We start from the raw sequence: 14,889 nt of genomic DNA, 5'->3' as shown, positions 1-14,889 counted from the left end.
TGGAAAGTAAAAATTGCTGCTAATACCGTACAATAACAATCGTAGAAAAAAAATAACATTACATGTCCAGAAAACAATTTCAACTCATGTTTAATGTGATAGTTTCATAATACAATATATTGTTAGTTCTTCAATAGATTAGATTCTTCAATTTAGTGAATAAATACATAGATCCATAAAAAACGAGTTCCTAAGTGGTCAAGTGGTAGAGCTTTTGTTAACAGTACCAAAGGTTGCATGTTCTAATCCGCCCTCTGAATTTTATTTTTTTTTCCTCATTAAAATCAAAGATGTCCATCAATGGTTGTATATCAAGAGCAGGGTCACGTTTGTGTGCATTTGTTTTGTGATTTTACTGGAAAAACACAACCTCCGCAACAGTGTTCAGTTGCAACAAGCAATCGATTGACGTGCCCGTCTGTGCTGTTAATTCTCAATAAGAATTTATGTAGATGAATGACGGAAATAAAGTCAATCATGTTAGTAATATGTGAAGCTGTAACGCTGTTTGTGGAGTTGTTTAATCCTCCTCTGCTGAAATCTGAAGAGATTTAATGTCTTCTTTTATCTTCAGTTGATTTCATCTAAGGCTGTGGCTGAAGTCAGTTGTAGTCCGCCCAAGTGCCATCATTCAACACCACATGTGGCCCAGATCATCCTACCACATGTGGCAGATGTGGGCCGGATCTCGGCCGGCACAAAGTTGCTATCTGGGGAATATGCAATGCAGTACACCAATAGATAATTGTCAAGACTTTCTCTCAAAACTTTCTCCAAGGCATCACCTTGGAGATATTATGCTGGTTCTGATATTCACAGCTTTTTACAAGCCATCTACTCCTTTTGGCTCTCATTGAATACCCTTGATGCACAGGGCTACAGGATATTTAACCACAGTCCTTGACATGTCTATTAGTTCATAAACTTGTATAATCTACTACAAATAACATTCCACATATTTTCCCCAGCTGCTGTATTGTTAGCGATTGCACAGGCTGTTGAACAGCAGTGGGAAAGGACTTTTTTTTTTTTTGTTCCAGATGCATGTCATTGAAAATTATATTTCCGTTTAAGATTTTTAATATTTTCTATAAGGTTCCCCTTGGGCTTCCCACTCAGAAAAGCATGTTATTTTTCCACACAGAAAGATCCAGCTGTAAACAATCAAAAGATTTTCATGTCAGTGACTACCTGTCATCTTGTCAGATTATTTGGAAAAGAACACATGTGGTTTTGTGGCTAAGAATAAATTTGAACTGACTTTATTGGTTACTCACAAAGCTGTTTCCAAAAAGATACATTTATCTATGATTTGTTGCCCTCTAGTGCCCAGACTCATACTTGATACATCAATCCCTTAGTCAGTATGTTGGCCTGCAAGTAACGGTCTCCAGGAAAACAATATTTTCTAATATCTTTTTCTTGGTTCAAAATCATACAGAACATTCGGTGATGACCCCCAAAAGGTATAATCCCTCAACTGGAGAGTTAATGTTTTCTTGTCTATATTGTTCACTTGGACAGTGTTACTTTAATGGGACTGTAAGTGTACTGCCAAACTCTCTGGCCCCTGAAAGCCCCAACAGAACACATCTTGAATACATCCCTTATCTAACACACCTGATTCAACTCTTTAGCTCAGATAGGACACCAAGATATGAATATGGCATGTCAGATGTGAGAAACTAAAATGTGCAAATATGCATATGACTTGATTGCTAAGGGACATCCAATTTCTCAATCGATGTCCTATTTTAAGTCGTCTCAAGTTGCCACTATAATAAACAAGACATTTTAAAGAGGACAATCATTTTATTCATTATGTCATTGGATTACGTTTAAGCCATTAATGATTTGTGAGACAGTCCAGTTTTTTGAACCCTTTACAGCAGTGTTTCTTAACCGGGGGGACCGAGACCCACTAGGGGGCCTCAAGATGAGTTAAAATGATTTCAATTTGAAAAGTGTGATTTCTAGATCTGGAAAAGTCATGCAAATAAATTATTATTATTATTATTATTTTAATCAAATAATGTTGTTGACAGCAGGCAACCTTGGAGTCAAAAAGACTGCCATCCACTGCTTTATGGTATTACAATTATGCTAATTAAGGAAACTGCATGACAACTACATGAACTTGCATGTTTGATGTAAAATGTGCATGTTTAACTCAAAAGACGACAGTATGCTAGATGAGAACTTATCAGTAATACAATTAAGCACTGCATATAAAAACACAGTAAATTAACATAAAGGTCCAAACTAAATGATGCAACAGTAGACCAACATTAAGAGTTAAGCTTAAATAATACTATAGTATAAAGTCTAACGAAAAAAATATCATCTGATGGACATCCAGAATATGAAGTCCATTTAAACACCCAACACTGTAAGGCAGTCAGAAAAGTAAAATGCAGTAGTTTATGCAAGCATAATTTTGTAAATGGACAGTTAGAGGTTTGTTCATCTTATTCAGGGTTAATAAAAGTAAACATAAAAGTTATGAACCCAAAATGAATACATTGTGTTTGTGGGTAACATGCTAAGAACGGACACAAATTGGAATGCAATTGAGCAGCAGAAACAGAAAACCAATGCAAGAAGAACCTCATCATAAATACTGCATTAGCATTGCATTTAAAACAATATAACCTTTTAAATACAATACGATAAATCTAAAAGCTCTGCAGTTCCAGAGGAAAGACCACTATGCCCAAGAAACACCACAAGCACAATGCTGAAGTATGCTGCATTTCAAATGAATCCAAAATTGTTTTCTTGGGACTGAAGTTCATGTGACACCATCTCCACCCCTGATCCCCATAAAGGCTGCTGGATTCAAGAATAAATCTCTTGTCTCAAGTGAAAACATGTTGTTGAGTCATAAAATGAAGTGCAGATGTCCTTATGAAGCCGATGAATCTGAAAGCAAATTGGAAAGGGAAAAGAAATTGGTGCAAGCCAGAACTGTATCAAAAACCACAGACAGAACAAAGAACACATAGGTGGATGTGACATATAGCAAGAGAACTTCTGAGAAAGCTGAGATGAAACATTAACAGCTCTGCCAAAGAGGAAATGGCATTTACAATAACTTAGGTTTGTTACTCCTGGCCATGGATTATAGAATGATTGACAAAAAAATATATATTGTATAAGAAGTGCTCTGTACCAAAGAGTTGTGGAGTGATGCTGACGCAGCTTAGATCTCAGTGGTGAGGGGACCGCCGCTCTCGATGAGCCTCATGATAGACTGAACCACTTCTGAGGTAGTGCCCTGCCCCCCAATGTCAACTGTGTGCAACTGCAACAAGAAACATTACAGAACAAATTACAACATGCTTAGACATACGACAGAACATCAATTGTGCAACAAGAATGTGAACTCATCCTCTGGAAATTATTTGATTCTGTTTGTTAAAACTGTAAAAATACTGCCTGGAATTAAGAACCTAATGTAGAAATATGAGCAATGCTCCTAAAAGGACTAGTGTCTGTACAATAAAAAAAAGATATAGCACCAAGCAGAAAAGTCTACAAACAGTCTACAAACTGTAAAAAAATAAAAAAATAAAAAATAATAATAATAATAATAATAATAATAATAAAAAATATTAATTTTACCTAAATAGACATTACTATAAGATACTGTATTTTTGGATTTCAATTTCAGGCAAATATACTCTACCATTCAAAAGTTTGGGGTCAGTAAGATTTTTTTTTTTTTAATTACATTTTTAATTATTTTTTTTTTTTTCCTTTCTATTCATCAAAAAAATCCTAAAAAAATGTATCATTGATTCCACAAAAATATTAAGCAGCACAACTGTTTTCAACATTAATAATAATAATAATAATAAATGTTTCTTAAGAAACAAGTCGACATTTTAGAATGATTTCTGAAAAATCATGTGACACTGAAGAGCTGAAAATTCATCACAGGAATAAATTACACTTCAAAATATATTCAAATAGAACAGTTATTTTAATATTAATATTAATATTAATAATATTTTACAATATTACTGTTTTTATTGTATTTTTCTATCAAATAAATGCTGCCTTGGTGAGTATAAGTGACTTAATGAAAAAAAAAAAAATCTTACTGACCCCAAAATTTTGAAGTAGTAATGTAACAATACGATACATACAGTCAAATAAAAATATTCACAAACACTTCTTTCATGCACAAATCCAAAGAATGCTAAGAATGTCTTAGTCTACAGTGCTTCCCACAGGTTTGAAATATATTTGAAAAATTCTCCTATTACCCACGGCACAAAAATGGTCTACTATATGTGACAAACAACAAATTATGTGTGATTTTTAACAGTTTTTTATTTATTGAAATTCATTTTAGTTACATAGGCTACTATTACATTTAATTACATACTATTATTATGCATTGTAAATTATGCAGAATTACAGCATTTAAAGGGTTAGTTCACCCAAAAAATGAAAATTCTGTCATTAATTACTCACCCTCATGTCGTTCTTCACCCGTAAGACCTTTGTTCATCTTTGGAACACAAATTAAGATATTTTTGATCAAATCTGATGGCTCAGTGAGGCCTGCATTGAAAGCAAGTTAATTTATACTTTCAATACCCAGGAAGCTACTAAAGACATATTTAAAACAGTTCATGTGACTACAGTTGTTCAACCTTAATGTTATGAAGCGATGAGAATACTTTTTTGCGGCAAAAAAAACAACTTTATTCAACAATATCTAGTGATGGCTGATTTTAAAACACTACTTCATAAATCTTCGAAGCTTTATGAATCTTTTGTTTCGAATCAGTGGTTCGGAGCGCATCATGCTTTCAGTAAACGAGGCTTCGTTATGTTATAAGTGTTTTGAAATTTCAATAGTTCATGTGACTTTTCAGTTTGATACACGCTGATTCGAAACAAAAGATTTGTAAAGCTTCGAAGTTTCATGAAGCAGTGTTTTGAAATCGCCCATCACTAGATATTGTTGAATAAAGTCGTTATTTTGTTTTTTTGGCACACAAAAAGTATACTTGTAGCTTCATAAAATTAAGGTTGAACCACTGTGGTCACATGAACTGTTTTAAATGCAGTGTTGGGGAGTAGTTAACTACATGAAGCGGCGCTACTAGTTTAACTACATTTTTCAGTAGCTTGTATGTAGTTCAGCTACTTTTAAAACAGTGTAGCTTTTCCAGTAGTTAACTACATTTTACAGCAAGTAGTGGTGTAGCGTGACCAAAAGCTACAAGCATCTGTGCATCCTATTTAAGTTCCGGTTCGGTTCAAGTGCAGGTCTGGTTCCAGAACCAAATCACTGAGGGTGCTTATGAAATCAGTGAGGGTGCTAACATAATAAGAATAGCAATGTATAGTGAGACATTTAAAATTTTAAGTCATTTTACAAATAATTGGAATAGAATTTCAAAAATATTGCTACAAATATTCTAATATTTTTCTAGTCTGCATTTACATTGCTTATTATTATTATTGCATATTTTTGTCCCATGTTATGGTAGCAATTTTTAGTGTAAATCCTGCATTTATATGTAGAAATCACTTCAGAAACTGCAGAGTGCAATTGGTTGTCAGTCCTCTCATAGCATGATAAACAAAACTTTCTGAAATTCTGAATGTATTATTTATAAAGTGTGCAAACAGTGTCAGTGTGAGATATAGGCTACATTTGAGTATTGTATCTTTTGATATAGTTTACAAAATAAAACAGTACGCTTTGAAATCATAATTGTAGTGCATTGCTTTGTTTTAAACCCCAAACATCTTACTTAAACATTCTTCATTTACAGTTATCCAGTTATTTGTAATGTCATTAAAAAAAAAAAAAAAAAAAAAAAATCAAAGTAGTTTCAATGTAGCTAGCTACTTTTTGATAGTAACTTGTAGTGTAGCTAACTACTTTTTCAAAAGGGTAGCTTGACTGTAGTTTAACTACTTTAATTCATGAGTAGCTTGTAGCTTGTCAAACTACAGTTTCAGAGTAGCTTCCCCAACACTGTTTAAATGTAACTTTAATACCTTTCTGGGCATTTTAAAATTGTAAATTCACTTGCTTTCAATGCAGGCCTCAATGAGCCATCGGATTTTATCAATAATCTTCATTTGTGTTCCGAAGATGAACGAAGGTCTTACGGGTGTGGAACGACATGAGGGTGAGTAATAAATGACAGAATTTTCATTTTAGGGTGAACTAACCCTTTAAATGGTAGAGTTCTCCTTGCTATGTCAGATAGTGTCTCTCTCAGTGAATGGGACACAGATTTTACTGATACTAGCCCAAAATACACCGTGACACTTATTTTGAAATGTCGGGCTGATCCTTCAGATGAGAGATATAAAATATGTATTCTTACAACCATCTAAAACATATTATATAAAGGCCATAAAGTAGACATTGGCATAATTCATCAACTTGAGTTCATTAGTAATCGCTTGGCATACATGTGCGGCATTCATTGATTGAGAATCACTTTGAAGGAGTCTTAAGAGCTGTTGCGTGAGCCTGTAGAACGCGCAACAACGCCACCTTGTGACTTTATAATGTGCAGAGCTCTTTTTTAAAGGGATAGTTCACCCAAAAATGAAAATTTGATGTTTATCTGCTTACCCCCAGAGCATCCAAGATGTAGGTGTCTTTGTTTCTTCTTCGCCGTTGTCAGAGCGCGATCAGACCTCACAAATCGAGTGATGAATGCCATTGGACATAGTGGTGTATTAGAGGTAAAAAATGATATAAATACTTTTCGGTTTCTCGCACAAACCGATCGTTTCGTGTCTTAAGACATCAATGTGTCGTCACGAGCCGCAGGGTTTAATTTGGATTGTCTGTCATGTTTTATTTACTCTTATAGTCCAAGTTCCCGCTGACTTGCATTATACCACTGACAGACGGCAACGGTTGGAGTTAAAAATCATCATTTGTTTTCTACTGAAGAAACAAAGACACCTACATCTTGGATGCGCTGGGGGTAAGCAGATAAACATCAAATTTTCATTTTTGGGTGAACTATCCCTTTAAATGAAATAAGCCTTTTGAAGTTTAATAATCAATAGGCTATATCGTGATTTATGTTTTTCCATCTCCAAAAAATAAGACGTCTTAAAATCATCATTAAGACGTTTGTTTTACCATTTAATGTATTGAAGACGTTTTATGACATTAAATTTAAAGGGGCTCTATGTAAGATTTTTACTTTAATAAAGCATAAAAATACCCCAATATGTTTGCAGATATTTAGGAAACATGCCAAGTTCACCTACTTGTTTCTCAGAAAAACAATGCTACAGCCAGATATTCTACTTTGAAAATGTGCGTTCCGTGTCGGAATGTCTGTTTTTGTTTTGGTCTCTGTGAAACCATGTGCTGCAGTTTATCCAATAGTATTTCAACATCACAGGTTGCCAGTTGGCGGAAAACACCATATGCTGTAAAAGCTGGCAACCCGCGTCTTTGAAAGAGGGGGTGGGCTAAACAATATTTTGAATTTGGACTGCAGTACCTATTTTGAACACTGGGTGTCATTCCTACATAGAGCCCCTTTAAGAAAATTTACCTGGAGGGATTTTGCTTTATTCACACACATGCTCCTAAATGCATTTTTCAGTTGCAAACAGAAGCGCCCACACTGTCAAGCCCTGTCTTTGTGAAATATCCACCGCGTCTCTGCAGCGCACATGGCAGTGTCAGAGGGAGTAAACAGTTCTCGAGCACAAAGAACGAGCAGGTTCAACTAGTTTCGATTGCAATCGAACGGAGCAATCGATTGCGGATGGTTTCATTATCTCGGGCGGATAAAAAAGTATAAGTGAATAAAAATAATAACAGCAAAAATGTCTCCAAATATACTTGGGTGGCGGTGGCTGTTAATATACCTGGGTGGCCTGCCCAAGTAAAGTCTATGTATGGGGAAGCACTGGTCTAACTGGTACCAATATATGCAGGTTTTCACAACTGACAGTATACTCATTCACTAAAGTAAGTTGTAATCTAAAATCGGTCATAAAAGTCATGCTAGACCAAATGTAAAATGTGTACAGGTAGAGTTAATACGTTAGAAAGAATCTATGACTGACCCTGGTCTCGTTCATAGTTGTGAGAATTGCACCTCGGATCATGCTGGCATAGTCATGAATCCTGAAGAAGAAGAGAAGAAGCCACATATCCTAAGCATAGCACTGTAGTTATACTGCTAGAAATCAAGTTAAATATACAAGAGCTAACAAAGAACCAAAAAATCTGCAAAATTACCATCATAAGCGCTGACACTTATAAAATAACACATGAGCTCCTCACTTACTTTAGATGATCTAACATGAGGCAGCTGGCAAGCAGCATGGCAGTGGGGTTGGCGATGTTCCTGTTGGCAATGCTCTTTCCTGTATTCCTGGTGGCCTGTTATAACATAAGCCTATTTAATGCCAGACATTCAAACGTCACTCGATATTTGCATTTCAATTTCAGTGGCGTAACTCAATTTCAATAGAGAAATACTATACAAGCATCATTCCTTCAAAATCTATGAATAATGCCAATCCAATACATTGCATGGAGGAAGTGAAAACGTAGTATCTTTCTATTTAAATACACTCAAGTTAACATCAGCATGTAATAAACTCTGGCTTATGAATATTAATCAGCCTAGGTAAAGTAACATTCACCCAGCAGTTGTGACTGATTTGCTGAAAAGTACACTACCGTTCAAAAGTTCTCGTTTTTTTCTACTTATAGGATTTTTTAAATGTTTTTGGAAGAAGTCTCTTATGCTCACCAATGTGGCATTTATTTGATCAAAACTACAGTAAAAACTGAAATATTGTGAACTATTATTACAAATTTAAAATAACTGTTTTCTATGTTAATATTAGGGGTGTAACGATACGCTCAGGTCACGATACGGTACGTATCTCGATACAGAGTTCACGATACGATACGTATCACGATATTTTGAACAAAATGAAACTGAAATTCAAACAAGATTTATTAAAAAAACATGAACAAATTTCAATAATTTCCCTTGTTGTACATACATGTTGTACATACAACATTTCAATAAAATAAATAAATATAAAATTTTAATAAAAACCTTCTGTATTCAAATTAACAGTTGAATAGGGCTGTCTGTCACTGAAAAAAAATGTTAAATTTAACATGAACTTAGAATTATGAATAGGGGCCGTTCACATATCGCGTCTAAAAACGCGTGGAAGGCGCGGCCGCACCGCTTCTCCTTCTTTCCAAAGCGCTTGCGCTCCCGTGGCGTCGGTCGTTGCTATGCAACCATGAACTGAGCTCTCCAAGAGGATCAGGATGTTTCTGCAAAGGATAAATGATTTCTAGCCCTTGCATTAGTTTTACTACGAGATATATTGATGGAGATAAGATATAAAAACCACCATGTACAGCTATGATCAGCTGTTCGGCTGAGCTTTTGATGTTTTGTTACGGAAAGGCCATAGCTGATCGGTTGATTCTTGTCACACGACCTGCGGTGCGCTTGCGGCATTCTGAGAAGTTGAGAATTGCATGCGCGTCGCGACCGCGTTGATCCCATTATGAGCGCGCCTGCCGCGCGGCTACATTTTTTATAATAATAACTGACTTGCACGCGGAAAAGACGCAATATGTGAACGGCCCCACAGAACTTCTTAAAGCAAAGCATCGCAAGCGTCTTTTGCTTTTCTGTGAGCACAGCTGTTCCTGTGCACTGCGGTGAAAGAAAGCCACGACTTTTCTCACGCGACCATGTATGAGACTGACATGAGAAACGTTTAAACCTGCTTGCAAGATTCAATGTGTGCCCGAAACACTTACTGAACTAGAGAGCTGATTGAGACACACCATCTACGATAAATCGGTACACCCCTAATACTTATAGTAATTTAAAAATGTGGTAGCATTGGATCTGGACAGGAAGGATAACTCTGGGAGTTGGAAGGGGTGTGTCGCGATTCTGCCTTCTCACATCGCGATACAGGTTCGTGGACCTGCGTATCGCGATTTCATATCGCATATCGTTACAGCCCTAGTTAATATATTTAAAAATGTAATTTATTCCTGTGATGGCAAAGCTGAATTTTCAGCATCATTACTCAGTGTCTCCTTTAGAAATCATTCTAATATGCTGATTTGCTGCTCAAGAAACATTTCTTATTTTTATCAATGTTAAAAACAGTTGTTTATTATTTTTGTGGAAATGTGATCATTTTTTTGGGGGGATTCTCCAATGAATAAGAATTTTTAAAGAATAGCATTTATCTTACTGACTCCAAACTTTTGAACAGCAGTGTAGGTAGGTGGGTGCTAGCCGTATTAGGTTTTGTTTAGACTGTAAAGCTGTTTAAAAGGCTGACTACAATTATTATTCACACTGTGGCCAAAACAACTAAAACTGTAATAATAAAAGGATTATTGTCGTTGAACGACCTTCAAAATTTCTGCAGTTTAGGATTGTGCTAATCGCTCAGGTTTTTCTTCATACCAACCGTTTCAAACACGGCATAGTCTCGTCCGTAGTTGGCACCAGGCACCAGACCGGGTCCACCCACCAGCCCGGCACACACATTGCTGACTACATTGCCATAGAGATTAGGCATTACCATGACATCAAACTGTTGGGGCTTGGAAACAAGCTGAAACAAACAACATAACCACAGTAAATATAGTAATGGGCTTATTTTGCTTTCTCATAACACATCAAATTTGTCAGCATGATTTCTTTGATTATTTGTTCACCTGCATGGTGGTGTTGTCTACAATCATACTATCAAACTGAATGTCAGGGTATCCAGAGGCCACCTCCTTACAGCACTGCAAAAACAGCCCATCCCCCAGCTTCCTGTTAAGAGAAGAACGTGAGAACACATTATTAACACATTCTTTGCTGTGACAACTGTTAATTAATTGCACAGACAACAAGTAGTGAACTAACTAACATGATGTTAGCCTTGTGAACAGCCGTGACTCTGCGGCGACCTTTCTCTCGGGCCAGTTTAAAGGCATAGTCAGCGATGCGGAGGGAGTTGTTCCTTGTGATTATTTTCAGACACTCTACAACTCCTGATACACTCTGAAAAACACAGAAAATGATGATTATTTACTCTAGTAAAAAAAAAAATGGGTAGGAAAAATGGGTAGGAAAAAAAGATTTTGCACACCCATTTTTTCCCAGTTTTTTGTGTTCAAGGCATTATGCACATATGCACACATACAGTATACAAATATACACATTCTATAGTATTTTGATTGCTCCAAATGAGAGTATTTCATATGTTACATGCTCATACTCTAAGTTATTAAATAATTTTTGGCCATTATTTGTATTTTTTATTTATTTTATTATTCCATGATAAACAAAAAATTATGAATGTTTTTACTATATAATACCAATTCATTATCTTATAACTTATGTTGAGAACATTCTTAAGCTCACTTCAATAGTATAATAAAGTATACTTTTTTTGTCAAACTGTGAATATCCAATCATATCCAATAGATATATAGATACTCAGCTAATTATGTTTTCTATTTATTCTATTAATTATGTATTCTATTTTTTGTTATTTTTTAAATTTATTTTATTTTATTATTATTCCATGATAAACAAATATTCAAAATGATGAATGTTTTACTATACTGTACCATTCAAAATTTGGGGTCAGTATGTTTTTTTCTTTGAAATAAATTAATACTTTTATTCAACAAGGATGCATTAAGTTGATCAAAAGTAACAGTAAAAACATTTATAAGTTACAAAAGATTTCTATTTCAAATAAAATAAAAATTGCTGTTTTTAAACTTTTTTATTAATCAAATAATCCTAAAAAAATATATGACGGTTTCTCTGAAAATATTAAGCAACCATTTTAAACATTGATAAGAAGATATGTTTCTTGAGAATCAAATCAGCATATAGAATGATTTTAAAAACAAATTACATTTTAGTTATATAATTAATTTTGAAATTAAATTACATTTTTGAATATATATATATATAAAGAAGAAAACAGAAATGTACTGTATTGTATTTACTGAATTTCTGATCAAATAAATAAGAGATTTCTTTCAAAAACATTAAAAATCCTATATCGACCCCAAACTTTTGAACAATATGAACAATGTATTTGTCTTAGGGTTGCACAATTAATCGCATGATTAGAAAAATAAGATTGAAATTGCGCTTAAACGTGATTCTTAGTGCGATTATGAAATCACAAAGACTGCGATTATTTATGCGCAGCTTGTCAATGAAGCATGGCTCCAAATGCTAATCCATCTGAAAGCACTGCGAATTTGAGTCACTTATAATGTACATTTGAAAAAGCAACACGCGTCAAACATCTTTCCAGACATAAGAAGCATTTATTAACATCTTGTCCAACAAAAGACAACATTTAATATCATGTTTTTACTCCAAACTCACTTCATAACGACAGTTGAGCATCCTTCTGTGAGATACTGTGGCTCTGAATAAGTCGTGTTTACTAGTCATGTTTAATCAATCAAAGCATTTCAATGCTTGAATCTTCTCTTTATTCAGCTACTGCCATAGTATGATTCCCATAGGAATTTCCTGGAATGACATGTGTTATCTACTTCTGAGGCAGGGCATATTTGGAGTTTCTGCAAAAGAGCACCCTCTGGCTTTCAGATGGAGAAGCATTTAGTACTGATGACAGAGCCGTACAGCTCTGACAAGCTGCGCATAAAATAATCGCAGCCTTTGCCAAATCGCATGCGGTTTATCTGTGATAAATCGTGCAGCCTTAAATTATCTTCATAGCAATAAGTATGTGCAATAGAATAATACATTTTAATGTCTTCGTTGATAAATTCACGCATCCATGTCAACACCCTGTATGTGAGGAAAGATGTGCTAGAAACAGGTGGAGCTGTGTGAAAGTCTGTTGAGTGGGTGCAGTAAACTCCTGACCTCATGCTCCAGACTGCTGTACTCGCCCTCTGTGTTCTCTCTGATGATGATGATGTCAATATTTTTGTGGCGCGTCTGGACTCCAGGAAGCGACTGGCAATGCATCACATTGGCATACAGATCCAGACTCGTACTGAGAGAGAGCAAGAGAGACAGCTGTGCTGAGAGTGAACTGAGGTGAACCAGTCTAGACACACAGTGATGGGCAGGAGGCCAAATCTAAGGCACTCTGCCATCAGTCATCAAACTCAAACTGAGGGGCCCAACAACTTTTTATACAGCATCATCTGATGAAGCTGTTATAAATAGACTATTTGTGTAATAATTTGTCTTTAAGCCTTACCGTAGAAGATTGTTCCTTGACTTGTGGTTAGGGGGCATTGTGTGGTTGGTCTCGATGTTCCCTGAGAAAAAAAGATGAAAATGATTAAATATAAACAGTTTGTTGAATAAAAACTCACTAATAATAGAGGAACAATTATAACATTGTCAATTAGTAGCTGAATGCACAGACCCTTTAGAGCAACTCCATTGCGGCGAATGGCCATAATGGCATTTTTGATGTCATCCTCACTGGTTGAAGAAGAATTTACATTCACCACCTCAAAGTCCACAGGAACACAGCTAAACCTGTGATTCAATAAGAACATCTTAGAGTGGCAACACATTATTACCAAACATTAATTATATCATTGAAAGTATTGATATGCAAACCTGAAGAGTTCCCGCACATGGCTGAGCAGCTCTGGTCCGATCCCATCTCCAGGAATCAATGCTACAGTATGTCGGCCTCCATACTTGGCAGGAGGAGGCTGCAAACAAACATAATGATTAACATTCAGTGGCTATATTACATGTGCATGTTGATCATGGAAATAACTGAGGTATTTGATGCCATGCTTTCTATGTTTACTTATGTTACTCCATACTTACTATGATTTGTCCCTTCAAGACAGAGGACCACCAGAGGTGAAGAATATAAAAAAATTAAAAAATGCACAGTTAGTGAGAGAGAATTAGGAACCGTAATTCATTATTTATTAACACATGTTGAGAACATCATTAAGCTCAAGACATGTTTTTGTTCCACTCAATAGTACCATAGAGTATACTTTTCATTCAAACAATAAATAAATAATCATATCCAACAGATAGATAGTACTAAAGTCAAAAGCACGTGATTAATACAGGTCTAAACTAATGTAGAGAGGCATTAATCGCTGCCATGTGAAGACAGCAACCCACTGTGTATGTAGGTTTTCCTCTTTGATTGACTGCTGCGCCAAAGACCTACAAAAACAAAACCATTAAGCATTGTTAGAGCACCCCTCATATCATGCCTGTGTTTCAAAGCCTAAGTGAGCTGCCGACCTAAACGGCAACATATGATAACTACAATGCATGCAATAAAATTGTATCTACGTTGGCAGTTCACTACGTTTTGAAACAACTGAAGTCATCCTGAAATCATGTCGCCAATCGCACTGACTAAACGTCCCGATTTAAATTGAAATATAAATGAACAACTATGGAAGTAAATTAAAATACATGTATAATGCGGACTAATATTTAGCAAGCTAACTCTGACCTTGTCTTGGTAAAATGTCACGTTAATATGACGCGTTGATAAACATTTTCGCATTATTATTTGTATTTATAAGGTCATATTGTGTAAATAAAATGCCTTGCCTTTGCTGTATTTCCCAATTGCCTCCCCAAGATAGGTTTTAAAGCTTTAGTAAGAGTGGCCATGGTCATGACAGTAGTATACATGTGTGTGTGTTATTTTCCGGATTAAACACCGGCTGGTGGAGAATGGTTCCGGGCTGGGTTTTTTTATTAATAAATCTTTAAACGGATATTAATTACTTTGCCACTGACAAATTTACACTCATACAGATTTGTTATTGTATATTTACGTCGTTCTGCTATAATATCTCAAACCCACATT

At 35.4% G+C, this 14,889-nt stretch overlaps 1 protein-coding gene across 1 annotated transcript; it reads right to left on the bottom strand.

Moving 5' to 3' along the window:
- Positions 1–1,792: 1,792 nt before the first annotated feature.
- Positions 1,793–14,769, bottom strand: idh3g (isocitrate dehydrogenase (NAD(+)) 3 non-catalytic subunit gamma). Its single transcript, XM_048179368.1, has 14 exons — positions 14,628–14,769; positions 14,184–14,228; positions 13,872–13,883; positions 13,653–13,750; positions 13,453–13,568; positions 13,282–13,342; positions 12,939–13,071; positions 10,942–11,075; positions 10,742–10,844; positions 10,492–10,638; positions 8,307–8,401; positions 8,083–8,143; positions 3,173–3,304; positions 1,793–2,922 (listed from the first exon to the last, which is right to left on the bottom strand). Exons 1-13 carry the CDS (start codon positions 14,709–14,711, stop codon positions 3,203–3,205), a joined length of 1,191 nt encoding a protein of 396 aa, XP_048035325.1. The 5' UTR covers positions 14,712–14,769; the 3' UTR covers positions 1,793–2,922; positions 3,173–3,202.
- Between the last annotated feature and the right edge of the window lie 120 nt (positions 14,770–14,889).

Source organism: Megalobrama amblycephala, linkage group LG24 (assembly GCF_018812025.1).
Source record: "Megalobrama amblycephala isolate DHTTF-2021 linkage group LG24, ASM1881202v1, whole genome shotgun sequence".
Taxonomy (NCBI): domain Eukaryota; kingdom Metazoa; phylum Chordata; class Actinopteri; order Cypriniformes; family Xenocyprididae; genus Megalobrama; species Megalobrama amblycephala.
The sequence above is the reverse complement of the archived record's forward strand: the minus strand, read 5'-3'. Positions and strand labels throughout refer to the sequence as shown.